The sequence below is a fragment of the Ambystoma mexicanum genome, chromosome 7q (assembly GCF_040938575.1).
Source record: "Ambystoma mexicanum isolate Mex_15411 chromosome 7q, UKY_AmexF1_1, whole genome shotgun sequence".
Classification (NCBI taxonomy): domain Eukaryota; kingdom Metazoa; phylum Chordata; class Amphibia; order Caudata; family Ambystomatidae; genus Ambystoma; species Ambystoma mexicanum.
This window is the reverse complement of record NC_090941.1, coordinates 861,865,666-861,888,092: the sequence shown is the minus strand read 5'-3', so window position 1 is coordinate 861,888,092 and position 22,427 is coordinate 861,865,666. Positions and strand designations below refer to the sequence as shown.

General features: G+C 45.2%; 1 protein-coding gene across 6 annotated transcripts in view; it reads left to right on the top strand.

Moving 5' to 3' along the window:
* FAT3 (FAT atypical cadherin 3) overlaps positions 1 to 22,427 on the top strand; it is a 1,069,235-nt gene that overhangs the window by 914,802 nt on the left and 132,006 nt on the right. For all 6 annotated transcript variants that reach the window (XM_069639361.1, XM_069639365.1, XM_069639363.1 and 3 more), the window contains one exon: positions 19,863 to 19,997. In XM_069639361.1, coding sequence (XP_069495462.1) covers positions 19,863 to 19,997 — 135 coding nt within the window. The remainder of the gene's footprint in view (positions 1 to 19,862; positions 19,998 to 22,427) is intronic.

The window sequence follows — 22,427 nt, the reverse complement described above, 5'->3', positions numbered from 1 at the left end:
ATACAGGACTCTGCGATCTGCCAGTCCTTTTCCAACAAAATGCTGTGTGATCGTCAATAGCGCCTCTTCGCGTGGCTCAAGGCTGTCGGTGGGGCCTCTGACTCCGCTTCTGTACAGAGCCCTTTCTACGGCAGGGCAGGACAGCCCACAAAACCACCTCCAGTAAGATGTTTATGTTGCATGAAGACTACGGCACCAGCAGGAAGAGACAGAGCGAGGCTTCCAATGACATGCCAAGGTTGTCTCTCAATGACCGGTCCTCACCACCTAAGGTCAGTGTCCAAAGGGTTTTGAAGGGCAAAAGCAGCTAAAGCCTTTTTCCCCACTCGTGGAGGCAACTCCATCCAGCTAGTCCATTTCTAAGTCTAGTGGCCACTCTTCATCGTCGACTGTCAAATCTACCCCATCAACGTCATCATCAAAGTCAGTGCCTACTAAATCGTCATTGATGCCTAAGTCTTCCTCCGGTTCGTCCACACCAAAACCATCTACCCCGTCAACGAGTGCCCCACCATTGAGCAAGCTAGCTACCCTGTTGATGAAAACCTCAATGACGACAACTACATCAACGACTTTGGTACCTCCATCGATGAGCCCATCATTGACAATAGCTGTGTCTTCTCACGTGATCACAACCATCATGCCATCAACTGTCACAACAACTTCAGCCACACCCACCAACACTGTGTCAGTGCTGGCAGCGCTCTCGTGACCATCATACCCTGATCCCGGAGGGGGGTTACACCCGGAGGGGACCATTGTCTTGGAGCCAAGTCTCTCTTCCTCCGATCACTTGGAAGAGAGGGATGTGGAGGCTGACATGTCAGCTCCCCCCTTGCCCGCAATGCAGGGGAAGCCTACGTCACCACGTGGAAAAGCCTGATACAACTACTAGCATTGCCGCCCATGCATCCAATCCCTGCAGGGGGTGAAATACCTCTGTTGTTGCCAGCTGTGCAGCCGGTTCCACCATGGGACATTTTGCTGGACATATTATTCACCCTTACTACGCTGGTGGATACACTGTAGCAAAGGCCTCCAGGACCAGTACCAATACTAGTACCACTCCAACGGCCTTCCACAGTTGCTCCTAGTCCAAGGAGGTTGAATGCCAGGCAAGACCCAGGCAACTGTCTGAGACAGGGATGGACACAGTCCCAGACCACCTGGACGATGTGGTATCAACGCACATGCCACACTATGACGAGTTTGAGGATTTCTTCCTGGCCGATGGGGAACCCGATGAAGCTCCAAATTCTCCACCAGATGAAGTGGGGCCTTGCATCCGCTCATGGCTAGGGTGGCGAAAATGTTCGTCCTCACCCCAGAGCAGCAACACAAGGAAAGTCTCGTACCAACGGACGGGGCAGCGGAGAAAATCCATTATGTCCATTCCGCTTTTACAAGATGCCTGGAAGGATGGCCTTGTCACCATGGAGCCCCCTGCAACTGCTCTGGTAAAAAAGGACGGTTTTGATTTAAAAAAAAAAATGCAGGGCCCAAGAGAGAGCACCCTCCTGTTTCTGTACACAGCCTACTCAGGACTCAGTTGTATCAGCTGCGGCCAGAAAAATATCAGCCAATCCATCATCTTCCTGCCCCTTTCCCCCAGACAAGTACAGAAAAAGCCTAGATGCCTTTGGCAAGAAAATTATGACCACCGCAGCCACTAACATCAGGGCTGCTAACGCAATGGCATTCTCACCAGATATGATCGCGAGTTGTGGTAAAAACTGGGCCCCATCCTAGAGTTTCTGCCTAATGACAAAAAACAAGAGGCAATGGACATTTTTCATGAAGGCACGTTGGCATCTGACCATGCCATTACAGTATCAGTGTATATTGCCGACACAGGATTTTGCGAAGTTGGTGATGGATCAGTCCTTTGCCGACAAGGTTGGCATAAGGCTATATATTTTCATCCGGATGTCCAATCTAGAGTCATTGAGATGCCATTCGACGGTATAGACCTGTTCAGGAAGAAGGATGACAAAGACTTACTCTCCATGCTGCAGCAAAGGAGCCAGTCCTTTCACTCTGGAAATGGATGCTTCAGTAGAACTTCACAGGAAAGTGGTTACTCATATCAGTCCTCTTCCTCCTACAAGACACTGTGCTCCCCAGGGGATTAACACAGGAAGAAGTCACATCGCCGCCGTGGCTCCTCCGAATCCAGGGGCCAGTCTGGCAAGCAACCATGACCAGTCCAGACCCAGTCCTCCCGCTTCAGCACCCCGGTGTGAGGAAGGCTGTCACGATTCATCAGGGAATGAAGAAGCATCACACCTGACAAATGGGTGCTCTCCCTGCTCCAGCAGGGCCACTTGCTGGAGTCCAGAAACATACCGCCAGACATTCCACCCATACACAAGTCAGAGAAGTTACAACACCTCCTGCTACAAGAAGTGTGAGTGTTGGTAGTAAGAGCGGCAGTGGAGAAGGTGCCAAAGCAAGAACTGGCCACAGGAGTCTACTCCTGCCACTTCCTGGTAAGAAGAAAGGCACAGCACAACAGGTTGCGGGGTTGGACACCCATATTAGATCTAAGGGTGCTCAACAAATTCCTAACAGTGCAAACGTTCCGCAGGGTGACATTGCAGCAGGTCCTGTCCCAGCTGCAAAAAGGATACGTCCTGGTGTCCCTCGATCTCGAGGACATGTATTTTCATATCCCCATTGGATGCTCACACCGGCGCTACCTGGATTTCATGGTGGCAGGACTACACTACAAATTCAAGGCCCTGCCTTTCAGCCTACTTTCAGTTATTTACAAAGTGCCTAGCATCAGTGGTGGCACATCTGCGGCAGAGGGGCATCCATGTATACCCATTCTTGGACGACTGGTTGGTAACGACCCCACCCTATACACTAGCAGCAGACAGCACAGCGTCCACCATCCAGTGTCTGTGAAAACTCAGATTCTCCATAAATTTCCCAAAGTCATGCCTAGTGCCATCAAGGCAGGTGCTGTACCTGGGAGTGGAAATCAACACTTAGTCCTACACCACAATTCTCTCGGATGAGAGGGTATCGGCACTCCTCACAAAAGTACACCACTTGAGCTGTGCCCAGGTGACCCTGGTACGCGATTACAAGTCGCTGCTGGCGATGATGTCTTCATGTATTCCTCTGATCACTCACTGCAGGCTGCGCATGCGGTCGGTGCAGAAATTCCTGGAAGCTCGGGGGATTCAGGAATCAGGGTCCTGGGACGATCGCATAATTCTGATACAGGATTTTAGGCAGAGCCTTTGCTCATGGACAAATAAGGCCCATCTAGTGAAGGGTTCCCTGTTCAGGCTACCAGCGTTCGACCTTTACACCACCTACAACAACAGTCGATGAAAGAGTTTCACCAGACGATTCCCTCACCCAGAGAGCTTGGGGGACGCCTTTGTGTTTCCATGGGAAGGGAAGTTCCTTTAGGCATCTCCTCCGATCACGCTGGTGGCACGGGTCATCAACATGTTCAGACTTTATCGGTGCAAACTGATATTAGAGGGCCCCTGCGTGGTCGAGACAGTTCTGGTACTCCAACCTCTTCGCCCTCCGGTAAGCTGCTCCTCTCAAGTTGAATTCACACCAGACTCTTCTGTCCAGCAACCAAGGTCCTTGTCTCTTAAACAAGACAGCCAGGCGGTTCCGGCCCGGGCTAGAGCACTGTCTACTTTGGCGCCACTTTGCCGCCAATTTGACGTGTTACAAGAGCAAATGGAGACACTTCCAGGTGTGGTGCAGAAGTCACCATATGCGGCCTCATGCTGTCCAGCCAAAAAGACATTTTGCCTTATCTGTTATCCTTGACTCAGGCGGGCTTTGCCCATTCTTCAATCAAAGTGCACTTAGCTTCCATTTCTAGGTACGGCTGTTCGGCAGGCGTGCCATCCCTGTGGTCCCACCGACTGGTGAAGGAGATCTTGCTGGGGCCGTTCAGGTCTCTGCCGCCCATCCCACATCCAACTTCTGCATGGGAATTGAACATGCTGCTGTCTAGGCTCATGAAACCTCCCTTTGAACACCTGCACATTTTGCCTTATCTGTTATCCTTGACTTGGCCGGGCTTTGCGCATTCTTCAATCAAAGTGCACTTAACCTCCATTATCAGGTACAGCCGTTCGGCAGGCCTGCCATCCCTGTGGTCCCACCGACTGGTGAAGGAGATCTTGCGGGGGCTGTTCAGGTCTCTGCCGCCCATCCCACGTCCAACTTCTGCATGGGAATTGAATGTGCCTTGGTCAAGGCTCATGAAACCTCCCTTTGAACCCCTGCACAGAGCATCCATCAAACACCTTTCCTGGAAGACTGATTTCTTGGTAGCCATAACATCGGCCAAAGGAGTAGGGAAAATTCCGGCATTTTCTTGCAATCTGCCTCTTTTGAAATTTCACAGGGAGAAGGTCATACTATGCACAAATCCCACATTTAGGCCTAAGGTGCCCCCATCCTTCCATTTGAATCAACCAGTGGTGTTGCCAATGTTTTTCGTCACACCGTCTCTGGATGAGCGAGCATTGCATTCTTTTGATGTGGTGCATGCTCTAAAGTACTATGTTCTCGTGTACTAAGTCACTCCGTGTCACGGACCAATTATTTGTGTCATTTGGCACGGCTGGACCGGGAAAAGATTTATCAAAGTCTTCCAAATCAAGGTGGCTTGTGGCCTGTATTTCCTTCTGCCATCCACAGGCTGGCAGGCCCCTTCCAGGCAGGCCCCGGACTTACTCCACCAGAGTAGGCTGCTACCACTGCCTTCCTCTCCGGGATCCCGCTGCCTGACATCTGCTGTGCAGCCACCTGGAGATCAGTGCAAACATTTACAAAGTTCTTCTGTGCCGACTGGAATTAGGCAGAAGAATCTTGAGTTTGCCAGTCGGTTTTGAGGAACGTTTTTGCATGTGGTTAGTATGTCTCCAGTGGTAAGTTGAGCTGGGAGCTTGCCTGTATGTATTGTTTATTAATACTGCTTTGTAATCTATTCACAGCATGTGAATCGATGAAAGATCCAATGCTGATGAAATAATATGTTACTTACCTGTAACTTCAGTTCTCCAGCATTGGTATCTTTCAAAGATTCACATGTGACCCTCCCTCCTAAAACGCACGGCTCATCTTTTAGCAATTAGTGCCACTTGCCTGCTCTTGCTTGCCAAATCTAAAGATGTCTAACAGGGGAGGAGCTAAGGGAGATGTTCCAATTGGCTGTGGGCAGGATGACCCAAAAATGACCGTACTAGAGCATGCAAGTGACTGAAAGTTTCAGTTTCAATTTTAACATCTCTGTGTTATTGAGGATTCCCAGGCTTACAATATGGAATATTGACAGCATGTGAATCTATGAAAGATCCAATTCTGGAGAACAGGAGTTACAGGTAAGTCACTTATTCCTGTGCTCCATTGACTGACTCGTATTTTCCTTCTCCAAGCAGTAATTTACCTGAAGGCATCTTAACAAATGAGGCTGTGTCTGTCCTATTTACATTTGGTAGACCTGCCTCTGGGTCAGTATGCCAACTGTAAGAACAAGCAAATCTCTGGTAGTGCAGATTGTGTGGAACGCCTTGGAGCAGATCTACGATTTTACAAAAACAGCACGAACATGACCCAGATTATCAATTCTTTGCACCAGTGCAAAAAAGTGAACAAATGAATTTAGCACCGATTTTACTGCATAGGTAATTGGGAATGGAGCCAAACTTTTTTTTTTTTTTTTTTTTTTTTTTGCAAGGACAAAAAGGACTGTTTTTACAATAACATGAATAGAAATGTAGCAAATAGATTTCTTTTGATGTTGAGCAGCAAACATAGTACAAAAACAGTATGATTTATTTTCCCCAGTTAAAACAGATTGTGACAAAACCTGTTTCCTACATTATATATTATCAAATAATTTGCTCACTTTTTAGAACTTGTGCAAAGATTAGATAAACTAGCCCCAGAGTGTTGATGTGTATTTGAATTATGTTTGCACTATTGTACCGTGGTCTGTGGACGTTTGGTGTCCACGCTTTATAAACACTGTAATGAATACAAAAATGAATAGCATAACCTCAAAACTGCACAGTAGGGCCTGATTTGCAAACATGTTTTAACATGGGAAAGTCCAATTGAAACATGTTTATAAATCAGGCCCTTAGAGGCTCAAAACAAAAAGGAAAACAATCACCAGCCTATAACAGTAAAAACAAACATAGGTGAAACCCCAAGTTGTGGCTTTTGTGTCCGCATGAGATATTCACTTTCCAGGCCATGCCACAATAGTAATACATAGCCATAAAATGGCAACACTTGACAAATGGTGTGTGTACCTGGGCTTATGATGGTAGTGCCTGGCAAATGCCTATCTAATGCCTATAAAAGACTGGAAACTATCAACTTTACCAGTGCTTAATTTTAACATTAATTCAGTGCAAGGAACAGGTACGTGAAAACACATGTTTTGAAGTATAAACAGGATGTATGAAAACATTGCTTATTAATAAAATCTCTAAAGGCATCATTGGTTAAGGCATTTTTATTACACTAGTAGATGATTTATAGCTGAACCTAACCATTAAGCGTTTAGAAGACTGATTCAAATTAGCAGTGGCCACCCCAAACAGTACATAGTTTCCTGTGAAAGGAGACCTTACAGTGATGACCAAATTAGATGCTAAATAATTAGGACTCTTGGAGGGACTTGCTCATGGGCAAAACTTGTGTAAGATGAAATTGAGTTCTGATCCACAATGATATCATATGCATATGGTTACTGTGTCCTGGTCTGACTATCAACTCTCTGGCCTTCCTGGCGAGATATGATTGCGAGCTCTGGTTCAAGACTGGCCCCATTCTAGATGTTCTTCCTGATGACAAGAAACAGGAAGCCTTTGCGCTGCTTTGAGAAGGTGGATCTGCCTCTTACCGCACCATCTCTGTGGCAGTTGATATATTGCTGACACAGGATTCTGCTAGATGTGAAACAGAGCAGTGCTGAGCCACCAGTGTTGGCTGAAGGCCCCAAATGTTAGACCTGATGTGCAGGTGAAAGAAATCAAGATGCCGTTCGACAGAGAAGACGTTTCTTTTTATAGAAGATCGATGACACTCCACTCGCATTCAAGACTCACACAGACTGCTCCAGTTTTCTTGGCACTCTGCAACAGAGGTTTCTTTCAGTCCTTTCGATCTAAACAGCACAGCTTCTTGTGGTCTGGCAGAGACAACCACTTGTTCTGCCACTCCCAGTGCTACAGGGTGACTTTGCACAAAAGCCTGTTCCCAATCCTACAAAGGGGACCACAGACAAAAAGACTCTTCTCAGTCCGAGCACCTGTCAATCAAACAAGCTTGACTTCTGTCAAATAACATTGGACTCATTTGTGTTTTCGATAGTCACTCATCGCCACACCCTGGAATTTGATAAATGTCCACCAATAACTCCTCCTGTTGGCAAACAGAGAAACATCTGTATGTGCTTCAATTGGAAGTAAAGCTACTCCTGTCCAAGAACTCCATAGAATGAGTTACTCATTCCCAAAGGAATCAAGGCGCCTACTTGTGCTATTTTCTTGTCCGAAAAAAGTCAGGTGGTTGGAGACTGATCCTTGACCTTCAATACCTCAAAACAATTCCTCCCATCCAAATTATTAAATATGGTTAGGTTGCCAAAATCCTCAGCCAGCTTTGCAATAGAAACCTTCTGTCTCCCCTAAACATGGACGATGCCTATTACCACTTGCCCATTCACCACCACTGTCGCAGGTTAATGTGCTTCATGGTGGCAGGCCTCCACTTCCAATTCAAGGTCCTCCCTTTTGGCCTCAAGTCTACCCTGAGAGTGTTGACAAAATGACTTGCCCCATCTGCAGCACATGCCAGAAAATCAGGGATGCATTTCTATCAATATTTGGATGGCTGGTTGGTCCCAGGATCAACCTGTGACCAAAGGACTGTGACACACAAGAGCCACAGATGTCTGCTGAACATTATTGGGCTTCTCGATAAATTAAAGAAAATTGTCTATGACACCATCTGAAAATATGATGTTTCTGGGAGCAAACCTGGATACCACAGCTTTCATTGAAACCCTGTCTGTCAACAGGGTCTGCAGAATACAGTCAAACATGTGAGTTTTGTCCCTGAAACAGGTGTCCTCAGTATGAACGATCAAGTCTCTCTTTGGAAATAAGTATTTGTGAATTCCTCCAATTAGAAACTGCAGACTCCACATGCACTCCCTGCAGGAGTTTCTGAAGGCCCATTGCGGAACAGTTTTCTGGCCGTTGGGACGACAAGCTCAATGTGACCAGTGTTCTAAAAATGCTCTTCTTTGTTGGACAAACAGCAACAACCGTATCAGTGGTGCACCTTTCACAGGCCTCATGCCATCAAGGGACTGTGAAGATGGATGCCTCATGGAGAACTGGGCAGCCCACACTGCCAATCTTCATGCCAGAGGCCTCTGGCAGACAAAGGAAAAGTCACTGCATATCAATGTGTTAGAGGTCAGCGAAAGGTGTGCCTGTGTTCTCAGACAACATTAGCATGATGTTATACATCTGAAAACAAATAGGAACTAGATCTCAGATCCTATCCTCTGAAATACATGGACTCAGGGAATGGGCTCAAGCCCAAGGATTGTTTCTGCCTCCTTTTCACCTTCTGGTCATACACAACTCAGTGGCCGATTCCCTCAGCAATGACCTTTGCTCCTGCCCTGAGCGTGAGCTTCTACAGAGTCAAGTGATCATCTATTTTAGTGCGTGGGTAGGCTGAGCGTAGACCTGTTTGCCACAAGAGATAACTCTAAGTACAACTTGTTTGCCAGCAGGATACCTCAACAAGCCAGTCTCTCTGGATGTTTTTATGTTGCCATGGACTGACAGGTTCATTTTTGCCTATTTCGCTCCTCCTATAAGAGCTATCTCCTTCAATCTTAATTGTGTACTTTACTCCTTCTTCTTTTCTTATTGCAATGTTTATTAATCCTATTTTTTCACTTTGATGGCTCGTCTCATTTTTGTATTCATAACTATTGTACTGTAATTTGGCATATGTACAGCGCATTGGCATAAGGTGCTATATAGATATCAATTAAAATACCAAAATACAAAAACATTGGAACGCTTGATAAGAAGGCAAGAACACAATGTGCAGCACAGCTCCCTTGGCAAAATTCCAGCCACCACTGAAATACAAGGATGGTTAGAATTTTAGATTCCTGTTTTCTGAACACTGAAAATCTATATATGTATTATTCATAAAAAACATTTATAGTAGTATCTTTGCTTAATGCCCTGTTGAAGTCTAGTACTGGAATGCAGTGCATGTTATCCGTTTTTTGCCATGTAAATGGATGTTATTAAACTGCATAAAATATTGTTTGCTGCACATTGCATACTATATATTGCCGTGGATTAGGTTAATTGGTGGATTCGAAGCTACAACTCTGTGTGCTAATGATCACCCTTGAATTCTAATGCAGGTTGAATAAAGTAATTGAATGTGTGCTGGCAGCAAACACTCAGATCCCACCAACCTATCCACCTGGGTTGGCACAAATAGATACAAGATTTGGGGGTAAGGGATGGTGATGCGCTCAGCACCAAAAATAAAATGGTTAAAGTCACTCAAGTGTGAGAAGCAAATGATGATTTTAATTCATTTGTGAACAGCCGACACGTGTTTCGACACGCTGGTCGTTTTCAAGGCAGAGATTTAGATAACATTATCATCTATGTGGTCCTGAAAAACAATCAAGGGTAGGTAGAGAATACCGCTTGTAATGGGTGTTGGTGATAATGCTTTCCGATTCCGAAACATGCCACATTGGCAATTGCAATATATTGCTCGATGAATCGAGCAACCACCAAAATCTCAGGGTCAATCCCACAGTGAATCCTGCAATATATTGCTGTGCTTTACCAACAGTAAACATTATGCATGTTTTTCTGCTTGTCAACTGGACGGTCTCTTGTGTCTAAGTATGTGCCCAAGTATAAAATGGGTAACAGAGTGACCATATATTATAAGAAATACACTTCCCTTTGTTGCATGTAAAAATAATATTGTATGTCATCTCAGAGGCTGTGGTTTTTAAAGGAAATCTCTCACACTCGGTTTCACTGGAATGTACTCTCACAAACTGCAGGTTGTACACATGTCTCTAGTAGGTGCATTATCGTACTGAGCTATTTTACTGGTTGTATTTAAATAGCTAGATGCATTATTGTTCATATGCGCATTTACCAAACATCATTTTCATCACAAGAATAAATCTTCAATAAGCCATATGGCACAATTGTCTATCTGTCCAATTATTGCTGCCAGTTTTTTCTTAAATCCCTCCCTGTATCTAACTCTACTAAAACAGAGTCTTGCTTTAGACTATTCCAAGCCTGCCAACTTTTGGTGTCCCAAGAGTATTATTCTTTTAAGTGGCGTACACATCTGGTATGAACAGCCACCTTAGTCCTTCCATGGGTAAGATAGCTCAGTGAGTTACGAGTGCTGTGCAGAGATTTGCGTGTTCCAGTTCCCTGGTACAGTTGGGTGTGCACAGATTTTCAGAAGCTCCAGGTTGATGAACTAATTGTCATTGAACTGAATAATAATCACACCTGTTCTCTACTATTCAACAAACAGGCACAAACGTTGCTAAAATCTTTGCTGTATCAAAAACAAGATATTTGATCATGAAAATAAATGATTTAGGGTAATTTTGCAATGTGCCTGTACATGTAAGTGCAGTCACCCACCTACTTAGCAGGTCATACTGGAGATGCTGTGCTCCAATGATCTCAGCCCATCATCACAAGTACTTGATCATTTTATTTCCATCAATCTGACTCACAAGTACATTGCCTTTCAAATGTTTAAAATCCGCCCCTGGATGCAACCTCTCATTGATACTCTGAAGCTGTTTCTCTTCACGTGTGCCACTGGCCTTCTGGAAACCTAGATGTATAGAACTATACCCCCCTCGCTGTCCTAGTTAATTGTTACTACGGTTATTATATTTGCTCTACTGTTATGAGTTTCCAAATGTCACAAGACGCAGCACATGGTTCGCTTCTGAGACTAGCGTTCTTATTCTACTGACAGAAAGCGCCCTTGAGAATCTCGAACAGCTTATCGCGCAGCCCAGATACCCATTTCTCGTAGCATCAAACATTGAGTCTCTGTGAAAGTCAGCGTCCTGTCCTTGCAGCATTAGTACGCAGCGGGATCTCTGGACTGGGGTCTATGCTGGCCTGACTTCTAGAATAACCTCTAGAGAGCTCAGGCGAGCGATACCAAGCTCATCCGGATTAATGTAAACGGACCATACTACTTAGGCTGTGATCACGTTACATTGGTTAGTTTCTAAATGAAACATCCATTTTAAGATTCTGTGCCTGGTCCATGAAACTCTCCATGCTCAAGAACCCTTTTACAACACCAACATACTATGAGCTACCAACCAACCCAGAAGATCGGTTCACGAAAACATGCTACCTTCCCGTAAACCGAAGTAAGTTGGTTATGGGGGAAGGGATCTCCACCTCCAAGGTTCTTGCTTCAGAATTGGCATCTATTTCCATTTCATCCCAGATCTGAACATGGCCACATCATGTCCAGGACTGAAATGAAGACTCGCTAGAAGAAGAGTCTAGTCTTTTCCTAGATTGATTGCACAGGATACCTACGGGTTAGGTGCGCTATATATAAACCTCTCCCACGACACCTGGCACTTAGAAAAGGCCTCTGGTGGCCGGGCACAGTTACTTATCTGGGCTATTAACATGAGTCCTTTTTGCCAGAGATTGTTAAGCCTTTCTGCATTGTAACAAGCAGCAAGGTTGCTTTGAGTACAAGTTAAGGAATTCACTGATGGAGCAATCCTTCACAAGGTGGCAGCTGCCCGGGCAGTGTCCCCACCACGCTCACGCCTGAGCTTTGCTTAATGCTGGATATTGCATTCTGGACATGCAGTGCTGTGACGGCGCGACAACGCATCTGAGCTGCAGATCAAGCATTTGAATCAGCTCAAGCCTGGCAGTGATTGATAGCCAAAGTCCAGGACTGATTTATTGTTTATATTTCGAGATTTAATCAAAGGTTGTGAAAATGTGCAGAGGCGAATTCTGACATCTCAGCAGCAGGACCAGCTCTGATGCTGATCTATGTTCAGAAAGTCTGCAGGCACTCTTCCAAGAGATGTGTATGCATTTTAGCGATTGCGCAGAGGTGCGCTCAGAGGAACTGAGTGGTGGAAGGAAGTCAAATGGAGCCATGAATAAAGCCCCCGAAGGCCTATCAGATTTATCGGGCCACTTAGCCAAAGTGAACCCTCCCAAGGACGCCATTACAAATCCTGTCCTCGGGTTAGCTCCTTTTAAAGGAGACCCGCTATCCACTTACAAGCATTACCGCTAAGGGACGCTTACTCTTAGCATAACACATACTCTGTGCACGGAACTAAAGCAAAGGTGGGGTGCAGCGCATTGATGGCCTCGCCAAGGAATGATGAAGACACTGCCTGTTCTGAGAAAATAGTTTAAAAGAGTTTCATTGAGTGTAACCCATCCAGTAAATGAATTCCCTCTACACCAAAACAGAAAGCAGAGTGTGTCTGGAAGTCATAAACTACCCACACCTAACGCCAAGTGTTAGGGGACTGCAACACCTTTGCAAATCATTTCCAACAGAGAAAGGCTTCCTGCAGAGCGATATTCCATTTAAGACCTGCCTGCACATTGATACAGATCTTTCTTTCTTTTTCCTTCAATCTGCTTGGTTTTTCCCCCTGAAATGGGTTTGTTCACACATTATTTTAGCATCCACTTCATTGGATGCCAGTGTGGTTTTACATCTGGACAGATGCCAACTATTTGGGGCAAAAGATTCAGGTTTATGAATGCGTCATCAAACCTAAGTGTTGACCCAGGAAGATAACGCAGATCTGTAAAACCACCACGCCTGCCTGCAAATACTCTCTCCTTGCCCTCACTACTGCCCCAGGCTATGCCATATGCACCGGTTATATCGACCGTATTTTCTTTCTCCCCTCAGACCCCAGCAACATTTCCAGGACCCTCAAGGCTACAATTTCCTTCTCTAAAAATCATCAACCTCCTTCCACTCCCTCTGATAATGGCTGAGCCTCATATTTCTCCTCCGAAATTACAAATATAAATGGGATTCCTTGTCTGCCTTCTTATACCGCCCACTCCAACACTTCTTTACCCAACTTCCTATCAGTCACACCCTCTCCTCATTGTCCCACTTTCCTCACCCCCTCTTTGAGGTCTTAAAGATCTTCACTCTGTCAACCACCCTGTACTCTCATTGTTCCTGTTATATCTCAATTAGTTAAAGTTCTGGCACCGAACACCTCCTCCTACTGCTCCTCCATCTTCAATCCCACCCTTTGCGCATGCAATTGCATTGACTGATACAACACAGCCACTGCCCTTCCCATCAGTAAGAAACCAATTTCTGACTCTTAACATCCCTCTTACTACAAAGCCTTCTTGGCCCTAACCTACCAGTCCAAAATACTCACTCTGTGATCATCTCCAATCAGGTTTCTGGAGCAAACACTCCATATACACTGCACTCACGCATGACTCCAACTTTCTAACCACTGCTCACCAATTTGACCTCTCCTCAATCCTCATCCTATGTGTCCTCTCCACAGCCTTTGATACTGTGTAACATTCCTTCACCCGTATTACCCTCAAAGACATTGCACTCGACTGGATAGTCTCTGATCTCTTAGATCACTCCTTCTCCATCTCATGAAACTCTACCACCTACTCTCCCAAACATCTTCCAGTAGGAGTCCCCTGAGGATCAGTCTTCGGCCCACTGCTCTTCACTGTCAATTATTCATCCTCAGTCAATTCATCAATAGGTCGGCGTCCAATACCACCTCTTAGAAAATCACACCCATAGCTTTGTATTCTTCCCCTGTTCACCTCTACTACCTCAGATCGCATCACCAGCTACCTCACACCAATCCACTACCGAATGGCTCTATGCTGCCTGATGATGGACTCAGACAGAAGTAATTTCTCTTCCTGCCTCAAATACTAACCCTACTCTTTTATCTACCGCCTCCTTCCTGCCTGACCTCCTCACTTCTTCAACCAAGGCTCACAACCTCAGATACCTCTCTGACAGTGACCTAAACCTCCAGCAGAACATCCTGGCAACTACCCCTCCCCCCCCCGCCAGGATGAATGCCAGGATGACAACATTCTTCTTCCATTATACTAGCCACTAGACTCTGATACACACAGAGTGATTAGAAGGCAGACATACAGACTCACGTTTGTGCACATGAACGATACTGCATTTAGGTTGCACATTCAATCATGCCACTAAGTCTCCCCCAAACAATCTACATGAATGTAGTCAGGGATGCCTGATATAGAAGTAAATCTGAACGAGTGTTTGAATCGGTTGCCCTGCAAACCTCAGCATTTAAGGATTTTGCTGAATTCCTATATAAAATGTGTCACATTTAAAAACAGTATGTGTTTGTATTTGTTAGCAGAAGGTATCACTTCAGTAATTGGAGCTGTGCTGGATCGGTACTGATGTGCTGCAGTTGTAGACGACTCTCTTTTCAAACCGTATTAGCTTCTGTTTCAAAGTGAGTGTACAGTTAATTGCAAATATTCACAATCAGTGGCAATCGTGGAAATACACGGGATGGCTGACATTAAAACATGGTGTATACTTGTTTTCTATTTTTTTTAAAATAGTTTTGGCTATAAGGTGGCGCCTACGCCAAAAATCGTGCTTGGAGTACAGCTAGGGAGAGATGGCACATGAGGAGGGACTCAATGCTTGCAGGTGTTGTTTGGTTACTTACCCACCCATTGACTACCCATAACCTGCAAATCTTGATGGCCATTCCCACCTACTTTTTCCCCTACCCACCCAAAACATACCATACTCCTTGAGCTAGCTTTTTCAATCTGTAGCATCACACTTTGCACTGGCAGTACCTGCCATTGTTTTTTTCAAAGTCTTCTGAGAATTAATGGTTTTATTGGAGCTGTAAACGTGCTACTCTTGTAATAAAGATGTCTTAATCAGGTCTGCCTTTATCCACTTGGTTTGCGTGTCTTTTGCTGAAGGCCTGTTGAAAACAAGCATTGGCAAAGCCAACAGTGTTGGCTTATGTATAGGTATTAGATAGCCATTAGCCAGGCACTGCTATTATATGCCCAGGTACTTGTGCCATTTTACAGCTGCTTTCGTTAATGCCTAGCTAGTACCATTAAGGCAGTGCATGACAAATGCCTTTCCCGTGTCTACACCAAAGCCACAATTGCTGGCAATACCAATGCTTGTTTTTTTATTTTTTATTTGTGAGGCGGAAACTTACTTTCTTCATCTGTTGTGAAATTCTCTTCGGAGAGAAGACGTCCACATCAGCAGTGGTCTCTAATACATGTCCATTTTAAAATAGAATGCTATCAGCTAGCTAAAGTGCAGCTCCCCGCCCACACCAGGAGGGTCTTGGAACACATTCAGCAGGATTCCAGAACCGTTCCACTAACCAACCATTGCGCTGGAGAGCATTGTGTAGGAGTTTCTTTTCAAGCATAATTAATTGACCATGCACAAACCATCTTTCCAGACAATAACCATGATGTGAAGAGTCCAAATAATACGGTATTGTTTCGGTGCTTAAATCCCATCATTGGAAAGCCCCCTCCCCCCATTGGAACCCCTTGTTGGAAATACATGCTCCAATCACTGGCTTTCTTACACCAAGTTGGTTGCATGCTGGGAGACTGGTAGGGGGGTTGTTTTCTGTATACTGTTTATGGGTGAATTGGTAGCATCTCAGTGGCATTTCCATTGTCATAAGATGGTTTGAAGGTGCCAAGACATGGTGAATGGCAAACTAGAAGAGGCCTGCAGGTCTCCACAAGACATACCACACCTCAAAGGTGCATCACCTTGCTCTCTGGACCACTCCCTCACCCCCTTCTAGAGGGAATTGCAGGAACGCTGGGGTGCTGCTACCTGTGGAGAGAAACCAGATGGGAATGACACAGATGCAATATCATAACTATGTGGATCCGTTAGAAGATGACGTATGAGAGATAATGCGCAAGAGGATTGCATTGAGTGCGTGCCTCCAAGCCTACCTCAGGCCGAGGTAAAGGCTGACCTCCTCTCACAACAACACCATGCATTGAACGAAAAAGCATGGCAGACCTGCCCGGCGAACCGCCCTGAGATGGGACCACGATGGCACCGAAGCATGCGATGTGTAGAGGACTGCGGATGGGGCAGAGCATCAAGCCTTTCATTTCAATAGGCCTGAAAAAGTTAAATAATAATATTATGAAGATGAGTTGAAAGCACATGCCACTGCAACACTGCACGGACTGCGCTCTCCAAGTGGAAAGTAATGTCATAGAACATAAATAGTTGATCTGTTCATCAATAATTTCGTTCCAACTTAGAGGAACACTGAGTGCACCGCTTAGTTTGGCAGATTTATCGAGACAGTGCATTTGGAAGAAAGGCGCAGTTAATGCCGATGGTAGCCTGTACGAAAGAGTGAGTTACATAGCAGCACGGCTATTCTGATCTTCTGATCTTTGGGACTGTCAATCAACAAAAGATTAAACCATGATGGAAAGGGCAGTTAAAGAGGGGGGGGGCAAGCCGATCGACAGAGGTGGTCTCTGGGAGAGAGCAGCATGCCCGATATCGACGCAGATGCCCAATGATGGTAAGAAAGACGTGAGGAGCAATATTACCATTTCGTCATCAGGCGTATAAACTATTAAATCACAATGAAGCGTGAATAAATCACCATGACCATTGATCTGGACTTCTCCATGGAGCTACGGAAACCATGGAAAGTGTTTATAAAAAAATGTCCCTGCAGACCCACAGCGGCCGATTCATGGAATTTGCTGCACAGAAAATAGGCGACTTGTGTTCAGTCTGTCCGCACAACTCTGTTTGTCGATTCATACAATCGAATGCTTGCACTACTTCCCCTGGACTTGTGTGGATTTCACTCTAGCCTGGTATGCATGTGTGAGCCGTCGAGGGCCATGCGCAAGACTCCGAGCAGAGGGTGGCTGTGGCCTGCCCATAGGGCTGGTAAGGGGGCAGAATTGCAGAAGTGGGGATTAACTTGCAAAGAAGTGGGCATTCCAAGGGACGGCCTGCAGGCAGTTCCTCGCACGCCCACTATTGCACGGCCAGAGATGTATTCATGGAATCAATCGTGCAACATCTCGGCTGGGAAGTGCTCGCTCAAGTCCTTCATAGGATCTGCCACACAAAGCTGGCGTAAGCACACTTGCGCGTAGGATTTTCAGAGCGCAGGTAGGCTCACATGTCGGATTTCGGGGTGCGTGTACTCAATTGGGGTTCCGATGTAACTTAGCGGTGGGCGTAAGCACTGTAGCCGCGTGCAGAGACATTTTACATGGGTTTGCACGTAGATATCCCAGGTTATTTCTGAGTTACAATTTTGTTTATACGCATGTTGTCGGGGCACCAGATACAGTTACGATGGACCCCACGCAGGGTCCCCAAGTCTCAGCCATGCTTACAGGGAACCCCAAGCACTGTTTGAAGGGTGCGTGTATTTTCACCCGGGGGAGCGCGCAAAAGGTAGCTGATCTGGCAGTTTTCTGCTTTGCATGTGGGCATGTCGGGGGCGTTTTGGCCGCGACTTTGCGCAGACAATTCCATGAATATGCGTTCTCCTTTTTGGTGCGCAGCCCTTGCACGATTTCTGGGCCAGATTCCATAAATCGGCCCCACAGTGTTTGATATCTAAGCCATTTTACTTAAACATTGAATACACTATTTTGTGATCTGGAATTATATGAAATGTCATATTTTTCTATGTGTTTCTGAAAGTTATCCCAAGCTAACATTATTAACAAATACCTTGAATTTCATCTGCGGGTCCCACATCATACATTGCTAATGTGTGTTCAGTTGAAAAAATGCTTTTCTGTAAATGATTCTCATAAAAACTATGTTCATTGGTAGAACAACTTGCATTTATCATACACAAACTAAAAATAGTGGAAAGTTAATTTAAACAGAAATTACACTATAGTAATTATAGAATTAGCAGCATTTAAATACAAGCTATCACACCTAAGCAGCATTTAATAAATGACTCCTTGCCATTTCAGCTTGTTCATTCATAGCGATGACAAATAAGGAACAGTGGCTCAGAGGTATCGAGTGCCCAAGTGATGTAGCCACGGAATTAAATAATGCTGTCATGGTTTGCAAGTAGCACCGATACAGCCCGACCACATCGTTGGGTGGGACGGCTGCCGTTGCGGCCGCTTCCTGGGAAGTGAGGTTGGAGTTAGGGAGGCGGGTGTTATGGGGGATGCTCAGTTACTTGTTGTCTGCAAATAAAGAAGGACGTACACAGTAGCTCCTCGTGTCTTTGCCTCATTCTGGGTTCGGCACGAGCAGGGTAGAATGCAGGCGCACGGCCCCTCACTGGTGGTCGTGGTGAGGCTGCCTGAAGGTTTCACGAATGTCAACGTAACATTACTTAAAGGGACCCAAAAATAAATAAAATGAATAACAGTTTCTCGAGAGCTTTTATCACGTGGCTATTTACTAGCTCGGTCTAGTTGGCCACGCCCTTTCCATTTTGCGGGTGTACAGACCAGGTACAGCATACTAAATCTTAACCCTGTCATAAACGATGTTGCCTTTGATCACATAATCCTTGTAAAGTAACAATCTTGTTTTTCTGCTGATTTTGTTGCGATGAACCATTTAATGGAGAGTTCCTCTGCCTCGTCACCTTTCCTTATTAACTGTCTAGGTCCTCCTTATTAGTCAAATGTTTAGCAGATCAAGGCGTCACTTCACAGAACGAAGCACACTTTCATACCACTGCATCTCAGTTCATCCCTCAATATAGTAGAGTCAAGCACAGATGTGTGATAGATCACTCCTTGTGTCCTCTGTTGCTATTCTATTGAATGACAACGTCAGCTTAGGCCAAATTCTTGCCCATAAATGAAGCGGTGCAACTCAAATGTTCTCCTCAAATAAAGCAAAGCCTAACTTCAGATGCGTGGGATGGACCGATGCTGATTGTGGGGTGTGCATTTTCTGTCTATGTGTAAGGGAATATCCCCAAATCCCTGCAGGAAAACCTGCTACTGAGAAGGATTTGATGCATCGTTCACACCTCTCTTCAAAATGTGGACCTCTTGGTTTGTTCTGCCATCAGCAGTCAGACATGGGATGTGGCTTGAGCTTTCTGAGGCCAGTTGGTTATGTAGTGCTCGATTCAGCGATTTCAACCAACCACCTTCGCTGTGAATTTCCACTTCTTCAATATTCAAGAGATTGTGATAGTGACTGAAATATAGACTGTGCGGAGCAGATTTGATTGTGACGTTTTGTTGTCATTTAGGACCGTAGCGAAAACAAAGTCTTCCGTCCCATCTAAATGTGATGCAGTTTTGTTCACAATTTGGCCTTGGTTTGGGCGGGTGGATAGCTCACGAGCTAATGGTGTGTCTGAGCGATGCAGCAGGTCTGAAAATCGCAAGTCTGAATTGTATGGCAGAGCCAACACAGCCCTTCATCCATCTGCAATCAATACATGAAGTGCCTTTAATGTGTGTAATAATTACGGTGTTATCCCAGAACTTAGAAGTGTAAGTAAGACGGACTGGAATTACTTCATAAAAAATAAAAAAAATACTCTTATTATGCACCAGTTTCACATGTAAAACCACCAAAAATGTACGTTAATGCAACAGATATCATATATCATGTATAATTACTCTTGTAATAGCTTTGATGTTTTGCCTAAAGAAAGATTTGTATGTCACTGCGTTATTTCTTTATAACAGGTGGCCTTTGCCCAGGGTCCAGTGATCCATGTATGGAGAAGCCGTGTCCAGGGGATATGCAGTGTGTAGGATATGAAGTGAGTCGGAGGCCATTCATATGCCAGTGCCCACCGGGGAAGCTTGGAGAATGTTCAGGTACTCATAACAATACATGTACAAATATATATATGTTATAGAACCTTTCTTCTTCCAGACCATATGGGCATGCATCTGTGCTTTCATTCTGTGGCACTGATTTCAATCCGGGAAAGAGATCAGAAAAAGGAAAGGATTGGCACTATGAAGATGTCACATGTATGAAAGAAGTTTACTTTGTTCCTTTTACTACCAATAATATGGGTTGCCCAGTCTGGGCAATGGAGCTGTATTGACATTTGAAGCAATAAGAAAATAATGGTTGACCGCCCTGTGTGAGAAGACTAGGCTATGTGATTGTGACACCAGTCTGCCAAACCATTGCCCTTTCTGGCCACTAACTGAGTCCATGTACTGGAATCAGATTGTGTGTACAATCCGCCACTCATCTTGCTTGCCTTACAGGGCATCCCATCACCTCAAGGATCCTTCATGCTGATTCTAATCCCCAAAGTGAGGAACACTACGATTCAGTGTTAATTAACAGAACGCACATTAGACAAAAAGCACGTATATTATCCATCGTACATTGGTCACACAGACTAGCAATTCAATGCTCTGGTAATTTTCAGATTTTTCAAGCAGTCTGGGTCCAGACTCTGCTGAGGCATTAAGAAACAATGCCGGTCATTTGCTCTGTTTACAGAAATCATTGTCAATATCATTGCTCTGCATAGTCTATAGCCCTTTAAATCGTCTCGGGTTTTTCAGTTGAGAATGGTGCTTTTTAACCAATGAGGTGTTATCATAGCACAGTGTCCATGGTGACTAACACCCCTAGGTTAATGAAAGAACTGTCCATCAGGATCCAAACCCGCTTTGATTTTTCCTCTCTCTCTCTTCCTCATTAATCAGCAAGAGCTTCCATAGCTCTGGACATGGCACTGAGAAGACCCACATCACCACCCTGTTATGACGTGTCAAACGCATGTTTGTGCAAATTTGTCTTCAACTAATGAGACCCCAACCCTCAAAATGGAGAAGGAAAGCTTGAACATAGTGACAACGCTGCCCGTGACCAGTCTCATGCACTAAGCGATGTGCTCAGACGGAAATAATCAAGCACCCACCAGCCCAATGACAGGACGGAATAACTGTCAGTATCCCACTCATACTGAATTGCACTACAGCTAAGTGTGACGAATCTAGCAATGTCACTATTGTCTCGATGGGAAACTTCACACCCCATTTGGCCAAGAAAGGGCAGCCGCTACCTGATCCTAACCTTGGGGGAGGCTATATGTGGGAGGTCCACCTGGGGGGGCACGACCCTCGGAGAGAAGGGAGAACACCATTGGGAACAGTCACATATTCCACTTTCCCTTTTGGGAATCTTTGCCTCATTCTTCAGGCCTTAATGACTTATTGCACCACTCATCCTCATCCATGTATTGAATCCGTTATTAATATTCCCCGACATGATAACCAGAGCAATACATTAATTACTGAGATGAGGAAGCGGCAGGGAGCAATAATGATTACTCCTGAAGAATTCCATACCAGCTTCCTCAATAACACATAAAGAATCGTCCATCAACTACTGAGACGAGGAAGAGACGAAGAACAGTAAAGATCACTAAGGCCAGGAAACCTACACTGCGGTCTAGTCATTGGAAACTCCTTAATCAGACTATGAGATTTAAACCCCACACAGCCAACAGCAATGACAGAGCTGCAGACGTTGAGCTGTGTGGTTACATGCATGAGCACCAACTGGAATGGTGGAGGAGAAAATGCCACGGAAAACGTTGCCAAAGCTAATCTGCCCAACAGGTGAAGGAACCGGAGTGCAGAGGCTGTACTGCTCGCGAATGAAAGGTAGCATAAACTGAAGACCAGCATGGCAGAGGCACAGCGGATGATAGGTAGCATGCCGAACCCACAATCTGACGAGAACAGCAGCAGAGAGGTGCGGGAGATGCTTGGTGCACCCGGTAAGCCCAGGAAAGCGGAGTGGGTTACTGAGTTGCCTGAAAGTGTGCGCTGCTTCGAAATAGCTACCAGTGAATGAAGTGAAACATGTGAATAAATCTAAAAGCTATACCAGTAGGGAGTGAAATGAAGTAAGTGAAGAAGCTAAAAGTCCCATAAGCTATTCCACAAACAGGATTGTTAAACACGCATCTTAAAGGGACAGAAAGAGAAAACCGAATGAAGGTGAGCGAAATTGAGAGAGGGGCAAAAGCCCTACATATGAAGGAGAGAACCATTCAAGAAATATCCCGGTTATATAAAAATCAAGCAGGGTGTTCAGCTTCTCCCCAATTTCAACCACCTTATTATCCTTTGTCCTGCAAGAACCCTCATTGTTCTTATCGCGTTTCCCCCTCGCCAATTCCAATAAGTACTGGGACGAAGACGAGGTGATCAGGAGCAATGAGAATTAGCCATAGAAACAACATATTGATACAAAGTCAGGCCTACAATCTA